Here is a 25,027-nt window from a genome sequence, read left to right as displayed (position 1 = left end):
GGGTTGACCATGGCTTGTTATTATATGTATTTATAATTCTGCTATAATGTCTCGCTGTGTATTTCAAACATGGCGGGTTTTTTGTTTACATTTTGGCTTGTTGCGTAAGCGAATGACGTATCTTTGTAAACCAATAGCATTCAGCTGCGCATCTAGCTCCGCCTTTTGGTACCCTTTCTCGCGTTTGGTACCCTTTCGAAAGTGTGCCGAAAAAGTGGTATGGTACGGTTCGGTTCCGTACGCCTTTTGACAGTGGAAATGGCCATAAAAGCGTACCAAACCAAACCGTACCGCACCACTCAGTGGAAATGGGCCATATGTGTGATATGCGCTACTAAGAGTTGGAAAGCGTACGAATTTATACAGAGGCTTATCAGACTTTTTTAAAATAATTTCATTACAGTTAATAATAAAGTTTGATAAAAATAAGTACTAAATGTATGAATAAATGTAATAATGTAATTTATACAGAGCGATACACTATACACAAAATAATAGTTTGAGACTTTTAGAATAATAATATACGTATAATCACAGCATACATTCTTTATACAGTCAGGAGCCGTGACATCTAATATAATGTAAATAATACAGATGTCTTAATGCCTCATGGAACAAAGTGACCAACTAATAAATAACACAATACTCACAATTTTTTTTGTTTTCTTTTTGACTTGGCCTGACATTATTGCTTTTGCTTAACATTACGGCTTGGTGTTTTATACAAGTATCTAACACTAGTATTTATTAAACTTCAGTTCACCACCCACATTTCTTCATGTCATGTGATCTTGACAGCTTTAAAAGCACAGCGCGATCATCCTGGTGGTCAGATTGATTGAAAACTACACTTCTGCACACCGATCCATCATCAGATCATCAACAATGTCAGGAGGATGGTCAAAAGTGGCGCCGGTCACCCCAGACGAGATACAAATCTGCCTTGAGGTATGACATGCTAATTCTTATTTACTTACTTTTTTATCTAAAGCTTATGTGTAACTTGCAATAAGGTCAGATGAATAATCACTGTGAATTACTTTTTTCAAAATTCATCCAAACCGATTTAGTACAGTATTCAAAACATCTCGAAGTTTTCTTTTTAACAAACATTAAACAATACTTTTGCAGCATTTGTTAATATTAGTTAATTGTTACTTATGTAGTTAACTAAAGTTAATAAACATATCTTTACTGTGAAGTCTTTCCTTAATGATCTAATCTATCTGTTTATTCAGGTGAAGAAATTCATACAGGACAATATTAAAGTCAGTTCTGATGTGTTCATTCCTGTGAGCTTCATCTCTCAGGCTGACAATGGAACAAACTATATGGTCAAGGCAAGTATATGTGTTTGTATTTTATGGATTGTGAGCAACAAAGTCAACAGTTGCAGTGAGTCATAACCAAGTGTGATTCTTGGGAATTTACATCTACGTAAGTCTATTTGTAGAAGAATTTGAAAACGTAAAAAAAATAAAAATAAATCAGTACAATGCTCCAATTTCACTGCTAAAGTATTTTTCCATATTGAACAAGTATTTGTCTATATTAAACATAGTTATTTCTCTCTTTCTCTCTCTCTCTGGTCAGGTGTATGTCGGTGAAGATTTGTGTGTCCATGCACTGATATTTAAGGGTCTTCCTGGCCCTGAAGGGGAACTGACTTTGAACAGAACTGAGTTCCCCAAGAAATTTACTGATCCTGTGGTCTGCCCCTGAGTACTGTATGAGTACACATGGCCCCTGAGTATCTAGAGAGTGTGTGTGTGTGCGCGTGTGTGTGTGTGTAAGTGTGTGTGTGTGCGTGCGTGCGTGCGTGCGTGTGTGTTAACTAGTGTAAGCACAGACACATTGAGTGATCTGCCATGCTGTATAGAGGAACTGTTCAAAACTGTTTCATTCCTCAACATTAAACTCTCAACTCAACTCCTGCAGTGTCTGTGCATTTACTGTTGATGTCAACAATATCAAACTCTCCTCACTAATGTCTGTGATGTTTCTTCACTCGTCTCTTCTGGTGGTCTGGTGTGTGTTTTTAATCAGTGAGTTTTTGGTCACTCTGAGACCTTTTCAGCACTGAAATGTCTCCCAACAGTATTCAACCACTTAGATAGATATCCATGGCCTTTTCTGAATATTTCGACACCCTTGGTCTTGGTATGCAAATCTAAACATGTAACTGATTTGTTTGCATTTTATACTAGTTTACCATTTTTCTCTCTCATCAGCCAAACACCAAAACAAAAATCATTGCTAAAAGGGACATTTGAAAAATGTTAATTCAGTTGAAAATTATTTAATGAACAGCTGAAATAATGTCTGTTGTTCTACAGATCTATGAAGGCTTATTATGCTAGTGTTTTAAAGGGCACCTATTGTGAAAAATCTACTTTTCAAGCTGCTTGGACAGAAATGTGTGTAAGTATAGTGTATAGACCGTCATATTGGGGTGATATAAACACACCCAGTCCTTTTTTTTTTTTCAATTTAGCAACATAAAAACGGTGGACCAATTGGAGCGGTTTTCAGATCGACGCAAATTTACGTAGAAGTGCGGTCCCCCCGCCCACCAATATTGATTGACAGCTGCGCGCATTAACATGTCCCGGTAGTCACGTGTATAATCATATAAACAAGAGAGTACGAGCGCAAAGCAGCCAGGAATAAAAGGTCTGTTCAGTTCACTAGGATCATCAATCACCATCAAATGTGATCAAGAGTGAGTTTCACAAGTTTAAAATGTTTTAAAACAGAGCATGTGTGTAATGAATTACAGCCATTTACTTCAGCTTTACTTCATCAGCACAGCCGTGTATCAGAACAATTATAAAGGAAGATGCTTCAATCGCGGTTTGTGGACGTTAAATCAGGTTTATTTTGTACATTAACATAACAGATCTCCATACAGCAGTGGAGATTAACCTGTATCATGTCACATATGCGTGCAAAAAAAGTGCAAAGCTTAACGCACTGTGTGTGTGTGTGTGTGTGTCTGCGCTATGTGTGTGTGCCTGCGCTATTTGTGTGTGTGTGTGTGCCTGCGCTATGTGTGTGTGTCTGTGCTATGTGTGTGTGTGTCTGCGCTGTGTGTGTGCGTGAACTTTATAATGACATTGTGTGTGACTCATTGTTGCAACTCCACAAAAAATGCATCAAATACTGATTGTTAAAGTTCTTACTGTAGTATTTCTCACACACGTTAGGTGAAATCTGCTTCCTGAGGCAGCCGAAGGTGGCGATTGCTGACAGGCACGTGGGAACAGTGGGCGGGGAGGACTAGCCTTAAAGGCCCAGTAACAGCAACAATTTTTTTTCAGCTATAATATAGACACTTCAAACAGCTATAATAAATAATCTGATGGGTGTTTTGAGCTGAAACTTTACAGACACATTCTGGGGACACAAAAGACTTATATTAAATATGAAAAAAGGGGTAACCTATGTGCCCTTTAATGGCTTTTGACAGTTTCATATAGACAGTATCATGATGATCAGTGTGTTTGTCTTATGGCCCGTTTCCACTGAGTAGTACAATACGGTAGGGTACAGGACAGTACAAGTCACCTTTATCAGGCTTGTGCTTCCACTGCTAAAAGGGTACTAAGGGTACTCTTTTGGTGGGCGTGGTGTACGACAGAAAATTTCAGTCAGCGTTATTCTCACTTTACTCAAAGTAAAGCTGTTCGGGCTGTTCACATATCATATGAGAAGCACTTCTCACAAAACAGATGCTTTATACACATAAATACTTGTGAATAAATGTTCAATACTAACCTCTCTATGATCAGGATTTGATTATAACTGCAGAACAATGATGGTACGAAATAGCCTACTGTAACATCTGCGATGGCAGTTTATTTTTGATGTTTTAGGTTGTTTTAGATTTTGATCATCAATAAACCAAACCAGCCAGCTTTGAGAGAAATTACAAGCTTTATTTTAAATACAGTACTTTATTTTACAGTACTTTTACAGTACTACAGTACAATACAGTACTTTATTTTATACAGTACCTGTACTGTATACAGGTACACTGTAAAACCCAACAGTCAACTTTATCAAATTAAATGAGTGTAGTTAACTCAAAATTAATTCTACTCATTTGAAAAGAGTTTTGAACTCAGTGTTGAAGGTAATGAGATAATAAAATAACTCATACCTCAACTTAATTTTTTTGTTTGCAATTAGTTTCGTCAAACGGTTTGAGTTGCCTTAACATTTGGTTTTACAGTACTCAGTTGGTTTGAGTTCTCTTCATTTATTGGGTTTTACTATGCTCACGTTGCTTCTTTTTACTCAAATGGATTAAGTTCACAGTACTCATTAGGATTAGTTTTTGAACTTAAATGGTTTGTTGCAATCGGTTTCCTCAAATGGTTTAAGTTACCTCAACTTTTTGGATTTTACAGTATATGAGAAGCTTCCACATAAGTATAAGAGAAAGTACCACAATCATTAACAGATTTTAGAACATTGAGCATTGCTAGTGGATAATAATGAGCATTTGACCAGGAAAAAAAATATTCAGATAAGAGTTTATTAATTCATTAGACAAGAAGCAGAGTAATACAATATTTTCAGTCAGCAATCAATTTGTGATTAAGTTTACAATAGCTTCGTTTCCATCCACCTATTTTTATGAGCATTTTGGAGATGCGCACAAAAAAATCAGTTGATGGAAACGCCAAGTGCACATAAATTTTGAAAATGTGCATGAATGAATTATGAACTGAGTAGGATAAACTTTTTATTGGTTGAGAAAAGATACGCATAAACTGTGATGGAAACACTTTTACTGTTTCAGGTTGATTCGATTTTCACTGATTATCTGTGTGTCTCTAAATAAGATCAAGCATGAAAAAAATCAACGATTCTCTTTAATCACATGTGGACTTTGTCTCCTGCTGTTCAGATCAGAAAACCCCCGATGTTCAGATCATAATTTCTGTGTCATTTCTGCCTAATGACTTCATTGATTACATTAATCAGCTTCTGTTTGTTGTTTGAGACGTTTTTTCCAGCGACGTTCATTAGATCCTTGATCATCTCAGCGCTGTAAGCTCCTTGAAAAGTACGATATTTCTTCCTATACTGCCCAAGTTCATCTGATGAAACAGTAACACAGTTAAATCAGATCACAGCTTATGAATCAGAGCTTTATTCAGCTAGACAATCTTACCTCCACAGTTGATCACATTGAAGAGAGGAATATGGATCACGGTTGGAGCCTTTTTGTCTGTTGATTTGAACACATAGAAATCCTTTGGGTTCTTGATGTCCTCATCAAGTAAGTTGATTGGAGGGAAAGGGATCTTTAGTTTGCTGCATGCCTCAGCAGCTTCTTTCACTGTCTGTAGTAGAAAATCAACGCATATTTAACATTCTGCAGCTTTGAGATTCTAAAACTTGAGAATAAAACTGTAGAGCATTATTCATGCATATAATACCAGGAAAGGATCGCCTTCACTGAAATCCAGAGAAATGATGAGGTCAACGTTTCTTTCTGTTCTCAGCACAGAGAAATAGGGTGAGTTCAGCAATAGTCCAGCATCTTCATAGTCTCTCGTTTGACTTTTCAAAAGAGCAGCGGGAACTGCGGGATCTGGGGGATTATGGTGTAAAATGAGTCTGTTTATTATTCACACTGAATTTCCAGTTAACAGCAGGTCTTTTCTTACCTCTCATGTTGTAGAGAAAGTCATAATTCCTGCCCCAGGTCCACTTAGCCATGCATACAAAAATCCTTATCCACATCTTCAAACCTGAAATTCAAATTCAGTAGATGGTTCTCATATTGTTTTTCAGATAACTATATTGGTTCTTTGGTAAAGTAAAAAAATGTGATGTTGTTTATGCTTTCAATTTTATTACTGGCTGTGTAAAGAAACATAGTCTATTAACTTTTATGGCGTAAAATGCATCTCAGTTTAAGGCATCAATCTGGTTTTACAAATCAAAAGTGAAGCACATTATACAAACCAGTAGATTGTAAAGATAATTTAACCTACCTACAGGCCAGTTTATGTTCAATTTCATTTGCAATTCATCCAGGAATTCGCACACTTCCAACGTGTATTCATTTTCACTGCTTTTATCAGGGGAAATTAATTAAGGATCGTGTCCAGCGAGATCTGTTGAAAAATAGAATATGAGGTCTTCCATCTGACAGCATAGTCTATTTGAAATGTGTGTGTGTTGTAATACAGTTTATTGGCCCAATAGCTTTTTGCATGTTTTATTAAAGGGGTATACCCAAAAATGAAAACTCTGTCAGCATTTCCTTAGCATCCAAATATTTATTTTACTTATAAGCATAACCTCGTTTACACCAAGATCCCTAATCTCGGCCATCCTGAAAGCCAAGATCTACACATCAAATAACTAACAAAAATAAAGCTGCATTTTTTTATTTGCAGCTTGCAGCCTTTAAATGATTTTTGAACTATGTAAAGAACCGTTTAACTTATTTTATTTACTTTTAAATTTATTTTTTGTGCAGCCAAGAAAATATGTGACAATGCACCTAAATGACATTTGTAAAAATGAAAATTTGAGTGAAAAATAAAAGATTGGTAAAACGATATACAATGCTACTGTACTTCTACAGGTACAGTACAACACTAGCATATTACAAATCATATCACATTCTGAAGCCCCCGTATAAAATAAAAGAAACTTCAGGTGTTCACAACGAATTTTGAGATAACACAAAGCAACTCAAACCTCAGTGGAAAAGAACTGTGCCCTGAAAAGTAGCAAGGTTGGTAGTCTGAAACGCTGAGAGTACTGAAAGAGAAAAATTCTTATTCAATCTGTCTGGAAGAGGCCGCAGAGCATGCTTGTAACCAGAAAGAAGCATTAGATAGAATCTAAGGCAAAAGAAAGAACTATGTCCATCTCTACCAGGGGTGTGCTCTCCATGCCCGTGCTCCATGCAGAAGCGGCGAGCATCCGTGCAGCGAATCGACTACTGTAGCACATATCAATATATTCCTGTCTATTCTATCTAGTTACTTATCTGTCTATATAAATATACTAGTCATCTGCACCAAAGGCCCTTCCTCCTATCTGTTTCCTTAACCTGCAAGTCTTTATTTTACAAATTCTATAGATCATAAAAAATGTATGCATCTCAAGCTCTATGAGGAGTGTCATTTATGTGTTTAAGACGATCGCATGAGATGATATGACATTTTGTTTTTGATCATCAGCATGATGTAGGCTTATAGTTACAATAATATTTATACAATATATGGTTATAATGATATTTATACATGATCAAACTAGTGTGCAACTTAAGCAAAACCAATACTTTTTTTTTCCATTTAGTTTTGTACTTCGGGCTCAAACAAGCATTTTTTTTATTTGTTAAGTTAATTTGATTAACTATGCACAATCTTTAACTCAACAATGAAACATCAAACATGGTTTAAACATTTGTTAAGAGTCTCTGATACATTGCTTTTATTATTTATCCTTATTTTGGTAATCAACATTAACTGTGTGCATCAGCAGGCAGTTTTTATGTTCATTATTTAATATAGGCTCCCTCAAAACACACAGGCACACACAAGATGGACTTCCAGTGTGGATTATAATTTTATTATAATAATAAACAAAATTTGTAAGTTTTTGATTTGTCAAATCTCATTATTTCCTATATATGGCATTTGTGCTTTTATAGAATAGGAGTTGGTAAACATGTCCAAGAGCATGCACAGATGGGTAGTATTTTGATTGAATGTAGTGGGCCGCTCTGTCCCAAAATGCCAGGGTTGATTTTTTTGCCCCAGTCCAGCCCTGATCTCTACCCTACACTATATACTTTTGTGATCGTTGCAATCCTCGTCTACACTCGAGCATAGCAATCATACGTTTTAAATTGTAAGAACTCCTGTTCAAAGAGCACAGTCTCCATTATTATGCAGTTGGGATGGCTTTGAGAGTTTTGTCCAGTCACATCTTTATCAGTAAAAGAATCCTCCACGCTCTCGCTCTGAAAATGTCTACATGCAAAACAAAAACAGCATCTTTTTAAAATTGAGGATTCCACCTAGGGATATTTAAAATAATGAGTGGAAAATGCTCATCTGACACTAGTGTTGTACAGTCTAGTCCTGCAGATTTTTGCTCCAACACTAATAAAACACACCTATGCCTTCCCAGCGCGCTTCCATCCCCAGAGATAACGGGGATGATCGCACGCCAAACCTTCAGTGTGAAGGGAGACAGCCTGCGCTCCAGCTAGCCAGAAGGAAGGAAACACAACACTAATCTGGCATGTCCGGGGGTTTTCTCAGAGAGAAATCCCACACAACGAATAGACTCCACTGCAGAACATAGGCATGCCTAATAGGGTGCTCTAGCCTGAGTGACGGTGTTAACTATCGCACTGATAGGTCACCTAAGTCCACCGCGTTCTGTCTAGAAACCAGATGGGTGGCCGTCCCAGAAAAATGGAAGTGTTTTCCGGGGAATTATCAGGGAGGGCCATCACGAGAAGTGTGAGTCCGGAAACCCGGGTCCGGTTGGGCCAGAGAGGCGCAATGAGCGAGACCCGCTCCTCATCTCCCCAATCTTGCACAGTGTCTGTGCGCATATTGCGTCACCCAGGGCCAGCTGAGAGCCAGCGCCTTTGTGCAGAGCAAAGAAAGCAGCCAGCGAAGGGCCGCTCGGGAGAAACAGCAGGATGACCTGGGCTTCTCTGAAGCGTGCCATAACAGCTGGAATGTACCGGGGTGGAGTCTCCGTTCTCCCAGAAAAATAACGGTCCTGAGAGCATGTAAGCTGGCATGGAGAGTTTGTACGGGATATGAACAGTGCGCAGCTTTTTAGCCGCAAGACTCCGGAGGAGCGGATGACGAGTGAACTGAGACATGCTGCGGTAGCGCATACCACCCCAAACGGCTGATATACGATACCGCAGCTGTGCTGGCCGTCCTAATCAACACGTGTTTCCCCCTCCCGCTTTGGTAGGGACCGACGGAGAGCGAGAAACAATGCCAAAAGTTCCAGGCAGTTGAAATGCCAATTCAACTGGGGTCCAGTTTACAAACCTGCAGCTGAATGCTCAATACACACAGCCTGTCAGCCCATACTGGAAGCATCTGTCAAATGACAGCATAACTGGATACTTGTTCTAAGGGCACTCAGGCCCGTAGAAGGCAAGATCCATCCAGGTGCTGAAGGTGCAGAGACCCAGCGTGGTGATGTACACCCGGTGCACCATGCCCATTTGGGGACTCGATTGCGAAGCCAGCGCTGAATTGGTCTCATATGAGCAATTGAGCGGCGTGATAGCTACAAGTGTCATATGCCCCAGGAGCCTCTGAATAATTTCAGTGAGACCAATATAACTGCTGAATTAATCGGACAGGGCAGCGCCAGCCCAACGCACTAAAAGAACACCGTGATGCTGACCAAGTCCAGCTTCAACCCGAGATAAGAGAAGCTCTGCCTGGGGGAAAGTTCGCTCATACTCGGTTGACCCGAAACTCGAACAGGCCAAGGTGCCGGAGCACCTGTGCATAATCGATCAGTTGAGAGATGTACAAATATTAACAGTCAATGAGTAATCAAAAAAAATGCAGATACATGTGCGCCAAAGAGGCACAGGGCATCCTCCACGCATGGAACTGGGAGAGGGCAAATAGGAGTTACTACCAAGCTCGGCCCCCGTCGCACACCGGAAAATCACAGTGTCACGATTACCAGCGATCATAACTCCCAGATTGCTGGATCTCACACACAAACACACATGAACTACAATTCCGCCATTAATGGATTACAAACACCATTTAAGCAGCACACACACTCATTCACATTGGCGAGTTTTGTTATCTGTAAAGTGACATTTAAACGCGTTTTCCTAGTCTTGTTTTCCTGTGTTTTGACCCTAGTCTTGTTTATCTAGTTCTCCCTGTCTGCCGCCTGCCTTCTGACCTCTCGCCGGATACATTTGACTACGATTCTGGATCTGTTTGCACCTGTGTTGACCTTTGCTTGCCTGACTTTGATTAAACCTGCAAGTGGATCCAAAATTCAGTTGTCTGTGTCACTCCTCGTGTTAGAGAAGACTCGGCCACTCACAATAGGTCCAGCAGATCAGGTCAGTCAACTCAACCAAGGAGTCAACACCCTCGAGGACTATATTAATACATTTTTGGACATTGTTAATAATTCAGACCTACCAGAACTTTTCCTCATCCATTTTTTCTATCTTGGATTAAATGAACCATTAAAAACTTCACTGACACAATTTGGTCCTCGGGGGTCTCTTCAAGAAGCCCTGGAAACAACCCTAAGGCTCAGCGGATCCCCCTTCACTGTTGGCGAAGTAAAGGAAACTCCTAAATGTTTTTTGGGGAGGGGCAGTGTACAGCATGACCAGATGACAACAGGGCTTGCTGTACACTCCGTCGAGACATTAATGCTGGCATCACCATCTCTCCAGTCTACGGTACATCCTCCAGCTCACAAGATGGCCGCTTCCAGTCCTCCAGCTCACAACATGGCCTCTTCCAGTCCTCCAGCTCACAAGATGGCTTCCTGTCGCGAGTCTGTTCCTGTTCCTGAAAGGCCATCGCCAGAGCCATTACTGCCAGTGCTGCCAAAGCCACTAGAGCTGCCAGAGTCGACGGCACCGCCACTAGAGCTGCCAGAGTCGATGCCGCCACCACCAGATCTGTTACTGCCAGAGCTGCCACCGCCACCTCTAGAGCTGCCAGATCCTCAGCCACTACTAGAACTACCAGATCCACCAGAGCTGCCAGATTCTCAGTCACTGCCAAAGCTGCCAAATCCTCCAGAGCTGCCAGATCCTCAGTCACTACCAGAGCTGCCAAATCCTCCAGAGCTGCCAGATCCTCAGTCACTGCCAGAGCTGCCAAATCCTCAAGAGCTGCCAGATCCTCAGTCACTTCCAGAGCTGCCAGATCCTCAGTCACCACCAGAGCTGCCAGAGCCATTGCCGCCAGAGCCATTGCCGCCAGAGCTGCTGCCAGAGCCACTGCCAGTGCCGCTGCAGCCAGTATTGCCAGAGCCACTGCCGCCAGTACTCCCAGAGCCACTGCCGCCTGAGCTTCCTGAATGGCCGCATCCGCCTGAGCTTCCTGAATGGCCGCATCCGCCTGAGCTTCCTGAATGGCCGCCTGAGTTTTCTGAATGGCCGCCGCCTGAGCTTTCTGAATGGCTGCCGCTGCCTGAGCTTCCTGAATGGCCGCCGCCTGAGTTCATGAATGGCCGCCGCCTGAGCTACCTGAATGGCCGCCGCCGCCTGAGCTTCCTGAATGGCCGCCGCCTGAGTTTCCTGAATGGCCGCCGCCTGAGCTTCATGAATGGCTGCCGCCACCTAAGCTACCTGAATGGCCACCGCCTGAGCTTCCTGAATGGCCGCTGCCGCCTGAGCTTCCTGAATGGCCGCCGCCGCCTGAGCTACCTAAATGGCCGGCGCCGCCTGAGCTATCTGAATGGCCGCCGTCGCCTGAGCTTCCTGAATGGCCGCCTCCGCCTGAGCTTCCCGAATGGCGGGCGCCAGATCCCCTTGAGTCCCACGAATGGCCAGAGCAGTCACCTGAGTTCCACGAAAGGCCTGAGCCGCCACCTGAGTGCCATGAAAGGCCCGAACCGCCTGAGTCCCACGAAAGGCTGCCAAAGCCGCAGGACTTCACAGAGCTGACAAAGCCGTGTGATCCACCAGGTTCAGATGACCCGCCAATGTCTGCTGAAAGTAAGGCTCCAGGTCCTCTACAGCTCCATGCTCCAGACCTTCAGCAGCTCCATGATCCAGGCCCTCCGCAGCTCCACGCCCCAGGCCCTCCGCAGCTCCACGCCCCAGGCCCTCCACAACTTCATGCCCCAGGTACACCTCCGCTGCATGGTCCTGGCCCTCCATCCCTCCCCCTGTTCCGCCTCTGCTCCACCTCCCGCCTGAACAGTATTAGGAGTGTCTGGAAGCCACTCCTTAGAGGGGGGGCTCTGTCACGATCACCAGCGATCATAACTCCCAGATTGCTGGATCTCACACACAAACACACATGAACTACAATTCCACCATTAATGGATTACAAACACCATTTAAGCAGCACACACACTCATTCACATTGCCGAGTTTTGTTATCTGTAAAGTGACATTTCAACGCGGTTTCCTAGTCTTGTTTTCCTGTGTTTTGACCCTAGTCTTGTTTATCTAGTTCTCCCTGTCTGCCACCTGCCTTCTGACCTCTCGCCGGATACATTTGACTATGATTTTGGATTGCTTTTATACATCTGTTTGCACCTGTGTTGACCTTTCCTTGCCTGACTTTGATTAAACCTGCAAGTGGATCCAAAATTCAGTTGTCTGTGTCACTCCTCGTGTTACACACAGTATAGGGAGGGAGAGAGCGAGACATGGAGTGAGTGTCCTTCAGGTCTATAGCTGCAACCAATCCCACGGACAGACGCACTGGGGATGCGTTTCTGCATGAGCATCTCGATCGGCATCCTGAACAGGTGACAGATCAAAACGCGCAGATAGGATTGGTATAACCCACCGCTCTCTGGATACGATGAAGGGGGGCGTAACCCACTCTTCATCTTGGCTGGAGGACTGGCTTGATTGTATTCTTTGCCAGGAGGATAACAATCTTCTCACGCGAGACAGGGGGGGGGGCATAGCGAATAATCGCTTAAATACACACCCGTGAACTCGGGAGGCCAACAGCGAATTGAAACGCATAGCCGAGTTTCAGACCGCTCACGTGAGCTACTATAACGGGCTGAGCAGCGCTAACCAGGCCGACAGAGTCCAAATGAGCAGCATCACCGGAACGATCGCTGACGTTCCCGCGGAGGGACAGCTTCAGAATGGGGAGTGCTCACCCCGGAAAGCAGAGCGTCCCGAGGAAGAGGTGAAAATGAGAGGTTAACTCTTACTTTCCTCCCAGGATCCAGCGGAGTGGCTGGAGGTGCAAGAAAGGAGCTCATCCTCTGGCCTGTGGCGAAATGCACCAAAGCTGAGAGCTGGAAGGCAGTCCGTTCAATGCTGGCAGCAATTGGGCTTCCACACCCAGAGTGAGGAAAAGCCGCTCTTTTGGGCTCGCTACATACATTCGTAGGGGCGCCCCAGCCTCCACCGGGGAAAGAACGGTTCTTCTCCTCTTCAAGCAGACCGCCTCAGGTTCACTTCGCGGTCTGATTACTGGACTTAACGGCGACCTGTGACGGGAGCATCAACTCTCCGCGGAGGGGCTCGGCGCATTTACTTAGTCAGTGGAAGGGATTGTGATGGCGGAGCATTTTGGAGCCGCTGGAAGAGCGCACTCGGCGAGGAATGGCCAGCGCGGACAGGTCTGATGGGGAGAGCAGTTTTCCGAGCCCACCAAGAGATGATCTGCGCCATCGCGCACGGATGATCTTTCACCACTGAGGACTCCTGGGTAAGTCCCAGACGGTGTCGCCGAGAACGCCTACCTGGGATATGGGCACACTAAGAAAGCGTACTTTGTCAGTGTGACGCATATCGTCAGGATAGGTGAGGGTAGCATTTCTGGACCACTAAGTGGCAATTGTCCTTCCCAGGGCACAGGCAGTTGACTTGAAGGTCATAAGAGCATAGTCGATCGCCGTGCGAAGCATACGCATTAGCCTGGGGAAGAACCACCCCTGTGCAGCACAGCCAGGAGGCCGTGGTGTGGGCTCTGACCATGAGAGACACAGATAACCCACCCGCCTAAGATGGGGGTCTAAGCTTACCCGTCCAGGTGGCGGTGTCCACCACCTAAGGAAATAGCTTTGTACCCACTGGCCGCTTCGCCATCAAGGGAGGTGAAGGCGGAGGCACACGTGGACTGGGTGGAGAAAAACGCCCTCTATGCCAGCGTGTGCTCGCTGTGCACCCCTGGGAAGAAGGGCAAGGGGGCCGATAGACTCAGCTTACATCAGCCCGCACGTCACACCCTCTAGACGGCCTCACCCATCTATCCGGAGATAGGAACCACCACATCCAGAAACGCACAGTCAGAACAGCATCTTGAAAAAGACGTGATTGACTGTTGGTCTCTTAGGGAATCTGCCTCTTTAAATGGAAACTGCTCTTTTGTGCACACCAGCGAAACGCTCAGGGGACAGGAATCCCAGATCAACCACCGCTGTCGCATCTTCCCCCGCACTGGTGAGTAAACTTGAAATCAGGTTGGCAGATAGCGTGTCTTCAGTCTCATGATTGAGTCTGAAGCAACAATTCTGATGAGCTGACTCCAACAGCCGACTGATATAGCCTTAATTGGCTCATCAGTTTCAGCTGTGGAGCTAAGCTCCGCCAATACAATACAGACACACATAGAAGTTCCCTTATGAAGGGGAACATTCTAAGCACACCATTGTGATTGTACCCTTCAGGGAACTGTCGGTGCTGATCACATCATTGTAATCGTTTAGGGTTAAAAGTGTTTTTTTATTTTCTTTCGTTATTCAGTATTCCTCTGCGTACCACTAGAAGGAAGGTACGTGTACCACTAGTGTACCACAGTTTGAAAACCACTGCTCTAACAGATTGTCCAGAGGAACATGACTTTAACTAATTGCTAAAAATAATATCTACTAATTATTTTGTTGCACAGTTGTCACAGATCTTACCTTTAAGATTTTTTCTGATAGAATGATCAAGAGTAGTAGGATCTTCTCCATCCAAAAGACAGATATTTATGTCTACAAGTTCCTCCAGCACTTCTGTACAAGGTTCTACATGTTGAAGGGTTGGATCTTTCAAAGGAAACACAAACATCACCATACTGTAGTAGATCGACTCAGATATCAGATATTTTGTCCATGGCAAATTCAAAATGTTTAAACTAAAACTAAAATTGATTGATTGAAACTATAATATGTTAAAGGTGCAGTAGGTGATTGTCTTAAGAAACATCTTTTGTTGTGCTGGTTGAAAGACACCCTGGCTGAATTTCTTTTAGACAGGTAATGCTATGTTTTAAAACTGTTGTAGTCACGCAAAGTTGATGTAGATGTTGTTGTTACAAATGGGTTATATACACAGACGTGTTGTACAGCCTCTAAAATCTCCCTGTGAAAGATTGATGTGACTAATTTCATAAGGTCCTTTGACAGCATCGATAATGTAAATATTATTTAGTTTAACATCAAAACAGAAGTAAATAGTGCTATTCCGCCTAGCCTGTTTTACTGAGCTGAAGTTGGTTTTATATTCACATTTTTGAAGATTGACAGCCTGTGATGCGCTCGCTATATTGTTTACCGCTACTCTGAATATTCGCTCTGAAATAGCTTGTAAGTATGGCTTAGTAATAAGTGTAATTTCTGCACGCCGCCGGCCAAAAACTAAGCAGAGTTGCTGTTAGTAGTGGAATGAGTACAAAAAATGATACTCAAGTAAAAGTACCATTACTTGCCTAAATATGTAATGCAAGTAGAGTAAAAGTATCTGTAGTAAATACTACTCAAAGTATGAGTAAAAGTAGACCTTTCACTGGTACTCAAGAGTAGTGAGTGTTACGCTGTAAAAAGCTTATGCGTTTACATGTAATTTCTGCATGTGTGTGTAAACGTAACATTCTGTAGTGCATCTAGTTATTGCCCAGCAGGAGCACAACGTCATAAGACATTAATATTAGGTTAGATTTAGGTTCTGATGTCAGGTGACCAAAATTCAATATCTAGCCAGCATCTGAGGGACGTTATTTTAATGTTCAACAATGACGTCAAATGACGGTAATATTTGGTTGAATTTAGGTTGTTAGAAAGTGACTAAAATCCAACATCGAGCCAACATCTTAAACCAACGTCATATTGATGTCAAATACTGACATTTATTTATCAGGAATGGCAACCAAAATCCAACGTCTGATAGACGTCATAGTGGTAATGTCCACACAACGTCAAGCTGTAACATCATTAGACATTGATAATTGGTAGGTTTTAGGTTGGACAATGACATTGGCCTGACGTTGAGTTCTGAAGTCAACCCGAATTTCATTTCTAAACAACATGCAACGTCCACATGGCATTAGGGTACAATGTCTATCTGACGTCATGTTGACGTCTTGTGCCTGCTGGGTGTTTAAGGCCATTTTGGTCATCATACAGTAAACATCCGTCATCTTCTCATCAGTGACATGCATCTAAACAGTCTCTGAGTCAATGTGTGTAAAGATTTTGGACATCTTCTTGGACATTTTTAATGCTTCCAAACAGTTTACTGCAATTGTAAATGTCTTGAGGTAGTTCATTATGATGAGATTTACCTTCTGTGTGTGATTTGATTGGACAGGAATCACAGGACTGATTTTTCTAATCCCCATAGACAAGAAAATATAAAGTAGTGACTGCAGGTTGTGACTGCAAGTATTGAAAGTAGTGGAGTAAAAGTACCAATGCTGCACTGAAAATGTACTCAAGGGAATGTAAAAGTACACATTTTAAACTACTTAGTACATTACAGTTCCTGAGAGAAACTACTCAATTATATTAATTTGAGTATTTGTAATTAGTTACTTTACACCACTGGTCGCTATAGGACAGCACGTGAGAGAGTGCTGTCTGTCATCTTTAAGGTGTTTCATTCGTGTTTCAAGAGGCTTGACTTTGGATGGCAGCGGAGGGACTGTGTTTCAAGGATATTATGCTAACCGGTTAGCATTGTGGCAGATCACCTACTGCACCTTTAATTATACTCCACAAAATCATGTGCAAGAAATATATTCTGGTTATAGTACTTGTTAAGACGCAAAAGATAAAACTGTCATTAAATAAAATGCAAATGAGAAGAAATGCTTTACCTTCCTCCATCTGCTCAATCATTTGAGCACTTGCATGTTTAAACAAACCTGTGGGGGAAATCATATGGAATCAGTGTTGAAATAACAAAATGATTCAGAAGTGAATCTTTAAATGCAGCTGCACCTTTGATTTTTCCCCAGAGGAATTTTATATTTTCTTCTCCATCAGCCAGAGCACTGCCACACAGAGCTGTAGAAAACACAGTTAACATTGTTCAGTGTTGACTCTACCATTATATTAGAGGGTGCGCCCCGCCCTCCCAAAGGCTTTCCCCGCCCTCCTTGAAGTCAAGTTAATTGTATATAATATATAGCATCAGATCACAACTTCTTTTAATAAACAAGCTAAATAGCTGTATGTAATATCTTATTTACACAACAGCATATCATTTCTGTCGCGTTTACAAATTTCTCCTTTCTGAATCAATGTCACAAAAACTGCTTTCTTTCATCTGAGAAATATCGCTAAGTTACGAAGTATGCTATCCATCTCAGATGCAGAAAAGCTAGTCCATGCTTTTATGACTTCTAGGCTGGACTACTTTAATGCTCTGTTTGCTGGCTGCCCAGCATCCTCTATTAACAAACTTCAATTAGTACAAAATGCAGCTGCCAGAGTTCTTACCAGGTCTAGAAAATTTGATCACATCACCCCAATTTTATCCTCCTTACACTGGCTGCCTGTTAAGTTTCGTATTGAATTTAAAATATTGCTTCTTACATATAAAGCTTTAAATAATCTAGCTCCTGTTTATCTAACCAATCTTCTGTCTCGCTACAATCCAACTCGCTCTTTAAGGTCTCAAAACTCAGGGCTTCTGGTAGTACCTAGAATAGCAAAGTCGTGTAAAGGAGGTCGAGCCTTCTCATTTATAGCTCCTAAACTCTGGAATAGCCTTCCTGATAACGTCCGAGGCTCAGACACACTCTCCCAATTCAAAACTAGATTAAAGACCTATCTGTTCAGTAAAGCATACACTTAGTGCACCACTTGGGGGCTTCCACACAGGTTATGCATCTTGTTGATATACACTATGAACATCAGCTACGCTAATTATTTTCTTTATTCTCCATTTCCACCTGGGGATACTCTTCCCGAGGCCCTCAGACTATGCAGAGTCACTGATTCGATCCAAGACCAACGACGAGATGATCCCAAGGTTTTTATATCCTGGACCTGGCCGAATCCTGAGCAGCTACTGTGGTGGTCATGGAAGAGTGGAGAACATGAGACTGATTCCTGTGACGCTCCAGAGACAGACGAGTCTTCGCTGAGGCCAGCTTCCAGCCTCTGCCACTGAGACTGCAGCTCTGCACAAACGTTTGGCCAGCGGAGAAATTAAAATGGTCGTGCCCAACTGAGTCTGGTTTCTCTTAAGGTTTTTTTTCTTCACTTCCGCCTTTAGTGGAGTTTTTTCCCTCTCCGCTGTCGCCTCTAGCTTGCATGGTTCGGGATCTGTAGAGCTGCGCATCGTTGGATTTGCTCTTCAGTATTTGGACTCTCAGTAGTGATTATTAAACCACACTGAACTGAGCTAAACTGAGCTGAACTTAAACACTACAAACTGAACTACACTGTTCCTATTTACTATGACCTTTTATGTGAAGCTGCTTTGACACAATCTACATTGTATAAGCGCTATACAAATAAAGGTGAATTGAATTGAATTGAATCGTGCACGGTGAATTCCACACAGCCACTCTCTGCTGTAATGGAATAAGAGTGCGCGCTCTGACAAGACCAAAGACACACGTGCACTCCTGTATATTATGTATAGCCTACAGCAGCCACAACATAGGTAAATGATGCGTGGGTGTGTAAGCGATCAGCAGCAGCTAAAATAAATACAGATGCAGTGCGACCTGTTTGCAGTTTATTGGCGCGACTCGTGTGAGTAATGGTCTCTTTGTTGCAAGTGCAGCCATTGTATTTCCAGTGTTTTGAGCTGCAGTGAGTGGAGCGATCGCCCGTATCTAGTGTCTCATCCAACTTTATGACCTCACCCGGAAACCCGCAAGTATGGAACAAAATCAATGCCAAAAGTATTGAATTAAAAAGCTTGTTGAATAGCACAAACTGAAAAAAAACAATACACCGTATTAACAAGTTCTTGCATTTTAATGACTTGAATTGCAGGGTTTGTATTTTTAGGTCCTGAAATTTAACATAGCTGTTTATTTAAACTGTGAATATTTCAACTAATATTCAATACCCTTTAAAAATACGATGTATAATATTCAAAAGGTGATTTTCAGTTCATTTTATTTCAGTTCGCTTCCATAAATTCAGTGGTTCAAATTCGACTGTTAGAAATCAACATTACATCCGGGAACTGCAGGAAAAGCAATAGATTGCAGATTGAAGATCGTCAGCTGCTCTTTCACCAGCAGGTGGAGATGGAATAATTTAAGATTTTTAACCCAGTAAATTTAATATTTAATATTAATATCAACGTCTAGGACATTATAAGTAATAAAACGAGTATGAGTAAAATAAGTAAATGATGTTTTGGTCATCTATATTTGCCCTTATGTAACGGAAGCCAGCTGGTGATCGTGTAAACCTCACTCCTCGGTTCCAGCGACAGACGTTGTTTTCTTCTGCAATCTTTAGCCTCGTCAGAGCATTTGTCTCCCATGCCGGTATTGCCGGCTCGCACCCTGATGTTGTAGTTTATCTTTTCAGTGTTTAAGTTAGTTTGTGAACAGGTAGCTTACTAGTTATTTAGCTGCAGCCACACATTTACATCATTCTTTGTGAAAATTTATTACACGTTGTAATTTTTTATTTTATGATGTACTCAGATGTGTTTCCTTGTGGGAAAGATGTTGCAGTGCCACTTCTGCTGTGCGAGTGACAAAATGAAGAGAAGAGTCCATTAAAGGGAAAGCTGTTCTATTTGGCTCAACCACGGTCTTGGTGTCCTTCTTATTCATCCTATCACACATACACAACGCGGTGGAGGGGGGGGGGGGGGTGGTTGGGGGTTAATAATTCAGACATCAACTGAATATCGCAGAAAAATAAAATATCTCAATGTCTGTTTTTGTCCTGCATCGTGCAGCCCTGTCTCCTGTTTTTGTTACCTTGCAGGAGCAGCATGTCCATTTCAGGCTGAGATGTTTTCTTACGGCCATTTACAAACTGACTGCCGAAGCTGGAAGTTTTCACAAACGCTCCAGTGAGAGAATAGCCTGCTTCACATGGACTAATCTCGAACCAGGGATCTGTAGACACACAACACTGAATTATAAAGATGTGATGATCACAGCTAAAGGTAACACCTGTAATCTTCTTTTCCATTATACAGACCTCCATCTCCGGACTGTTTACATTCCTTGTCAATCAAAGTGTAGATGGGAAACGGGTTGTTCTTGGACTGCCCCAACCAATCTGTGAATGTGCGCTCGTCGATCTATAACATATATATTTTTTGCATATCTTATGGCAGTCCTGGGACAGTTTCTTGACTCAAACCCTAAATACAAACATTCTGGTAATACTTTTTTATCCTCTTTGACCAGTAGGTGGCACTGTTATCAGGTTTATCAGGGGTCGTCACAGCAGAAAGAACAACCATAACATATTATTTTCATATTTCAAGAGTTCACACAGCTCTATGATTGATTATAAAGCGTGTTTGGCATGCTGTCTTGATTATAAAGCGTGTTTGGCATGCTGTCTTGATTATAAAGCGTGTTTGGCATGCTGCCTTGATTATAAAGCGTGTTTGGCATGCTGTCTTGATTATAAAGCTTGTTTGGCATGCTGTCTTGGGAGAGAGCCCAGAGCTAATAATAACCTCGAGCCCGGGGCCCCCTCCCGATTACAAGGCGAGAAGGGAGATTGAGCTCAGGTATGGTCTCGAGAACTTATATATATAGTTAAAGTCAGAATTATTCGCCCCCCTTTGATTTTTTTTTCTTGTTTAAATATTTTCCCAAATGATGTTTAACTGAGCAAGGACATTTTCACAGTATGTCTGATAATATTTTTTCTTCTGGAGAAAGTCTTATATTTAATAGTCTTATAATAAGTGTTTTATTTTGACTAGAATAAAAGCAGTTATTAATTTTTAAACACCATTTTAAGGTCAATATTATTAACCCATTTAACCTATATTTGTTTTTTGACTGTCTATAGAACAAACCATCATTATACAATAACTTGCCTAATTACCCTAACCTGCCTAGTTTACCTAATTAACCTAGTTAAGCCTTTAAATGTCACTTTAAGCTGTATAGAAGTGTCTTGAAAAATATCTAGTCTAATATTATTTACTGTCATCATGGCAGAGATAAAATAAATCAGTTATTAGAAATGAGTTATTAAAACTATTATGATTAGAAATGTGTTGAAGAAATCTGCTCTCCGTTAAACAGAAATTAGGAAAAAAATAAACAGAGAGGCGAATAATTCAGGATGGCTAAATATTCTGACTTCAACTGTATTTCTATATTAATCTTTATGTATGCCTATATGGCTATGTCTAGTAAAGCTTAGCTACACCTACAGTATAAATCCCAGATTTTCAATGTTCCCTCACATATGCATGGAGTTTACAATATTTTTATTTGGAAAAATTGTGATTGCATTATCAATGTTTGACTTATTATTATTATTTTTGCAATTCTTGACATTTTCCAAAACCACATATTTGTTCCACATGTTTCAGTAGCAGAGGGATAGCAGATATAGGGTAGGCAAGGCAAGGCAAATGAAAACTTTTGAAAACAAATCTGCATGAAGATTGTGCATCAAGGAGTGTTTAAATAGTTACCGACCTCTTTCACATATGTTGTGATGACCATCGCTGCCCACACATGAGTCAAGCTGAAGTACTCTTTCTCAATGTAATATTTCTTCAGTTTGGCATACGCATCTGACCAGCTGACTGGAGGACCACTGATTCTGCTGACGATTTTCTCTTTCACAGTCTGTAGTTCAGTGGACCAGTTTGGTTCCTGATATAAGGAGGCCATGCACCTTCAGAAGAACAAGACACTGTTCTCCTTTCTGACATGCAACACAATTCAATCTTTATCTCTGTGTGTGTGTGCGTGCGTGCGTGCGTGCGTGTTTGTTTGTTTGTTTGTTTGTTTGTTACCAGGTGGATCCAGAAACTCCGCTCAGATAAAGAAGACACTTCAGAAGACCTGTTTTATCAAGCTGATCCAGGGATCCCAGCAAACCCACCATGGCTCTTTGTCCTCCTCCAGAACCCAGTAATGCAATGTTTGGAACTTTATCCTACACACACACATTCATTAACTACATCAGATTTTTTTTTCAGTTCATAAAGAAAAATCAGGAAATATGACATGTTTGACCTAGTCTTGCTTTTGCATAAATATACTGAATGTAAAAATAATTGTCAATTTCCTGCTAATATTTGAACGCTGTTGAGCACTTTCTTAAACACAGATGTTTGGCCATTGAAGGTCATCACTTCACCACTGTTCGCCAAGCACAAATACAGGTATATGAACACTGGAGTGTTTAAAATCCATGTCTGTCAGCTGATCCATCAGGTGATTGCTCATATGTCTGGTGATGGACGGATCAGCTGACAGACATGGCTTAATGGACGTTTTTACAATTCCAGTATTGATTGGTACCAAAGTCAACACTTTCAATGTTAGACTAACCTGACTACAGTTTATACCAAGTGTTTTCAGGCTTGACCAGATTTCACTTCTCCTTTTTTTCACACACGCCACCTCCTTCAAATTCAGAGAGTGTGCGATTCGCACTTCACTGCACAAAAAGACAACATTGGGCTGATGTTTACATTATAGATATGTATTGAAGACATACAGAAGAGTCCTACTTTTTTTACAGAATTATTTATTTTTTACTGTGTGAATCTAAGCAGATCTCTGCTTACCTTTCCTGTAAGTTAGATGCACTCATCTGTAAAAGAATAGTCAACAAGAAATACAGTCCAACATCAGTCACCTCTTGAGCCACTGTTTTTGGCATTAATACTATTTACTCAAGTAGTGTATTAGATAAACAAGAGAGCCAACTGTTGTGTCATGTGTGCTGTTTTAGTTAGCTATTGGAAAGGGTGTATTCAAAATAATAACAGTGTGTACTTTTATTTAATTAGAGAAAAAAAAAAACGGCAGAGTCATCAATGGTTCTTTATTAAGGAGGAAGGTCAACAATGTGTCACACCATGTATAAATCCAATATGGATCTATTATGCAAATTACATATCTGAAATATAAGGATTTCACGTATATAAAATGTCATATATGCACTTGACTTACATTTTTTCAACCTTCTTGAACCTACGCTACAAATTCCATAAATGTAAATATGTACATACCCAGCAGGCACACATCATAAGACGTTAATATTAGGTTCGATTTAGGTCATGACGTCAGGTGACCAAAATTCAATGTTTAGTCAACGTCTAAGGACAACGTTATTTTGACCTCCTATAACATAATCAAATTATGCTGATATTTGGTTGTTTTTAGGCTGTGTTGGAAAGTGACTAAAATCCAACGTCTGATAGATGTCATAGTGGTAACGTCCACACAACGTCAAGGTCTAACATGAGTAGACATTGATATTTGGTTGATTTTAGGTTAGACGTTGGACATTGACGTCGGCCTGACGTTGGATTCTGACGTCAAGCCGATTTTCATTTCTAAACAAAATCCAACATTCACACGATTTTGGGGTATGTCGGGGGTACAACGTCAATATGATATCATGTGCCTGCAGGGAACTGTATGTACATATACTGTATGCTATAATAGTATGTATGTTATATATATATATATATACTCATAACTAAAAATATATAGAATGTTTAAAGAAGTACAAGAAATTATAGAATAGTAATCTAAAATGTTCTCTAATGGTTTAAAGTGACAATAACAACCTGAAACACAGAGGAAAACAAGCAACTGGAATTTAGATGGATCAAAGAATTGTCTGAATGGCTGAAGCCCCACATTGCCTGGAAAATTAAATTGTGCCATGATGCCAGGAAATGCCTCTTTTCATACTTTCAGATGTCAATAATGTGGAGTATTCCATTCGGCTTGCTGGTGTTCAAAAACAGTGACAGGGCAACACAGACTAGGGATACTTTAGCCCAATCAGAAATTAATAAATAGCCCCTTTTCTGTGAGAATATGTACTTAATCCTGTCTTGTCCCCAGACAGATCACAACACAGTTACAGTCAGAAGACGTCAAAAAAACAAAAAAAAAACACTGGTCCTGAAATCAAGCCTCAGTTCACCATGAAGTATGGTGTGGAGAAGTTTCTCATACTGTGGTTTGAGCCTGTTTAACGTTTAGCATGTATCATCAATCAGTGTAAACTAATGGCATACAAAACCAATTTGGTACGTACCTTGGTTTTTGGGTCACGGTTCAATATGGTTTCAGTACAACAGGAATAAGCAACAAATCCCCAGTGGTTTCTTATCTGTTGATTTTGAACAGGCAGAAGTGTTTTGCTACAATCAGCTACAGAACTGAAAAGTGTAATGTAATACAAAAATACTAAACAAATAGAAAAATGAAAAATAATAAGGAAACTTATAGAAGTTTAGCCCAATTCTCCCCTATAGCAACAGAAACGCATTAATTGTGCATTAAATTTAAGAGTCTGGTTTAAAACTGAAATATTTTTAATGAACATGCTAGCATGGAATGTTTAAAAATATTAAACAAATATTATTTATTATTAATAATAAATGTTAAATTTGCTCAGGTCATATCTTCAAGTGACGTTTTCTGCATGAGGTAAAACGACAACTCAGCTGCATTTCTCCTTCAATCTCATTTCGCTGTAACTCAGGGAACATTTTGATTGCAGTGTCCAGAAACAAATATCTTAACTACACTGGGGTGCGTTTCCGAAAACCATCGTTAGTCAACTAAGGTCAATCATTGCAAACATAGTTTGTTGATTTGGTGTTTCCCAAATCTATCACTCCAACAAACATTCGCGAACTGCGTCACAAACTTGTACGCTTGCAACTACACCTCTGGAGCTGTAGTTAGAAACAGTTCCTGGCTGTGTTCTATTCACCGTTATCCCCCTATGCCCTATTCATTTATAACATTCTAACATTTAAAGTTGGAATGATTAAACATAAAACAGCATTAAGGTCATCTCTCTTAGGTGTAATTTACTTTCAAACTATTTTTACAGTACAGTTTTAGCGATCTTCATGTTTACAATGGCGCTCCCTTTGCAGTGC

The 25,027-nt window shown here is 41.2% G+C and overlaps 1 protein-coding gene across 1 annotated transcript; it reads right to left on the bottom strand.

The window, feature by feature from the left end:
- Positions 1-4,953: 4,953 nt before the first annotated feature.
- zmp:0000000629 (uncharacterized) lies at positions 4,954-22,707 on the bottom strand. The gene is made up of 22 exons (XM_056458920.1): positions 22,682-22,707; positions 22,443-22,551; positions 21,902-22,044; positions 21,579-21,780; positions 20,107-20,209; positions 19,881-20,021; positions 16,918-16,983; positions 16,794-16,841; positions 14,620-14,745; positions 13,569-13,682; positions 13,306-13,455; positions 12,919-13,142; positions 12,684-12,842; positions 10,511-10,805; positions 9,424-9,524; positions 9,153-9,331; positions 8,613-8,755; positions 6,012-6,107; positions 5,682-5,765; positions 5,451-5,605; positions 5,183-5,354; positions 4,954-5,108 (listed from the first exon to the last, which is right to left on the bottom strand). The coding sequence occupies exons 1-22, from the start codon at positions 22,705-22,707 to the stop codon at positions 4,954-4,956; spliced, it is 2,991 nt and encodes a 996-aa protein (XP_056314895.1).
- Positions 22,708-25,027: the final 2,320 nt, after the last annotated feature.

This window comes from Danio aesculapii, chromosome 5 (assembly GCF_903798145.1).
Source record: "Danio aesculapii chromosome 5, fDanAes4.1, whole genome shotgun sequence".
In the NCBI taxonomy this organism is placed as follows: Eukaryota; Metazoa; Chordata; class Actinopteri; order Cypriniformes; family Danionidae; genus Danio; species Danio aesculapii.
Note: the sequence above shows the minus strand (reverse complement) of the source record. Positions and strands in the feature narration are given on the sequence as shown.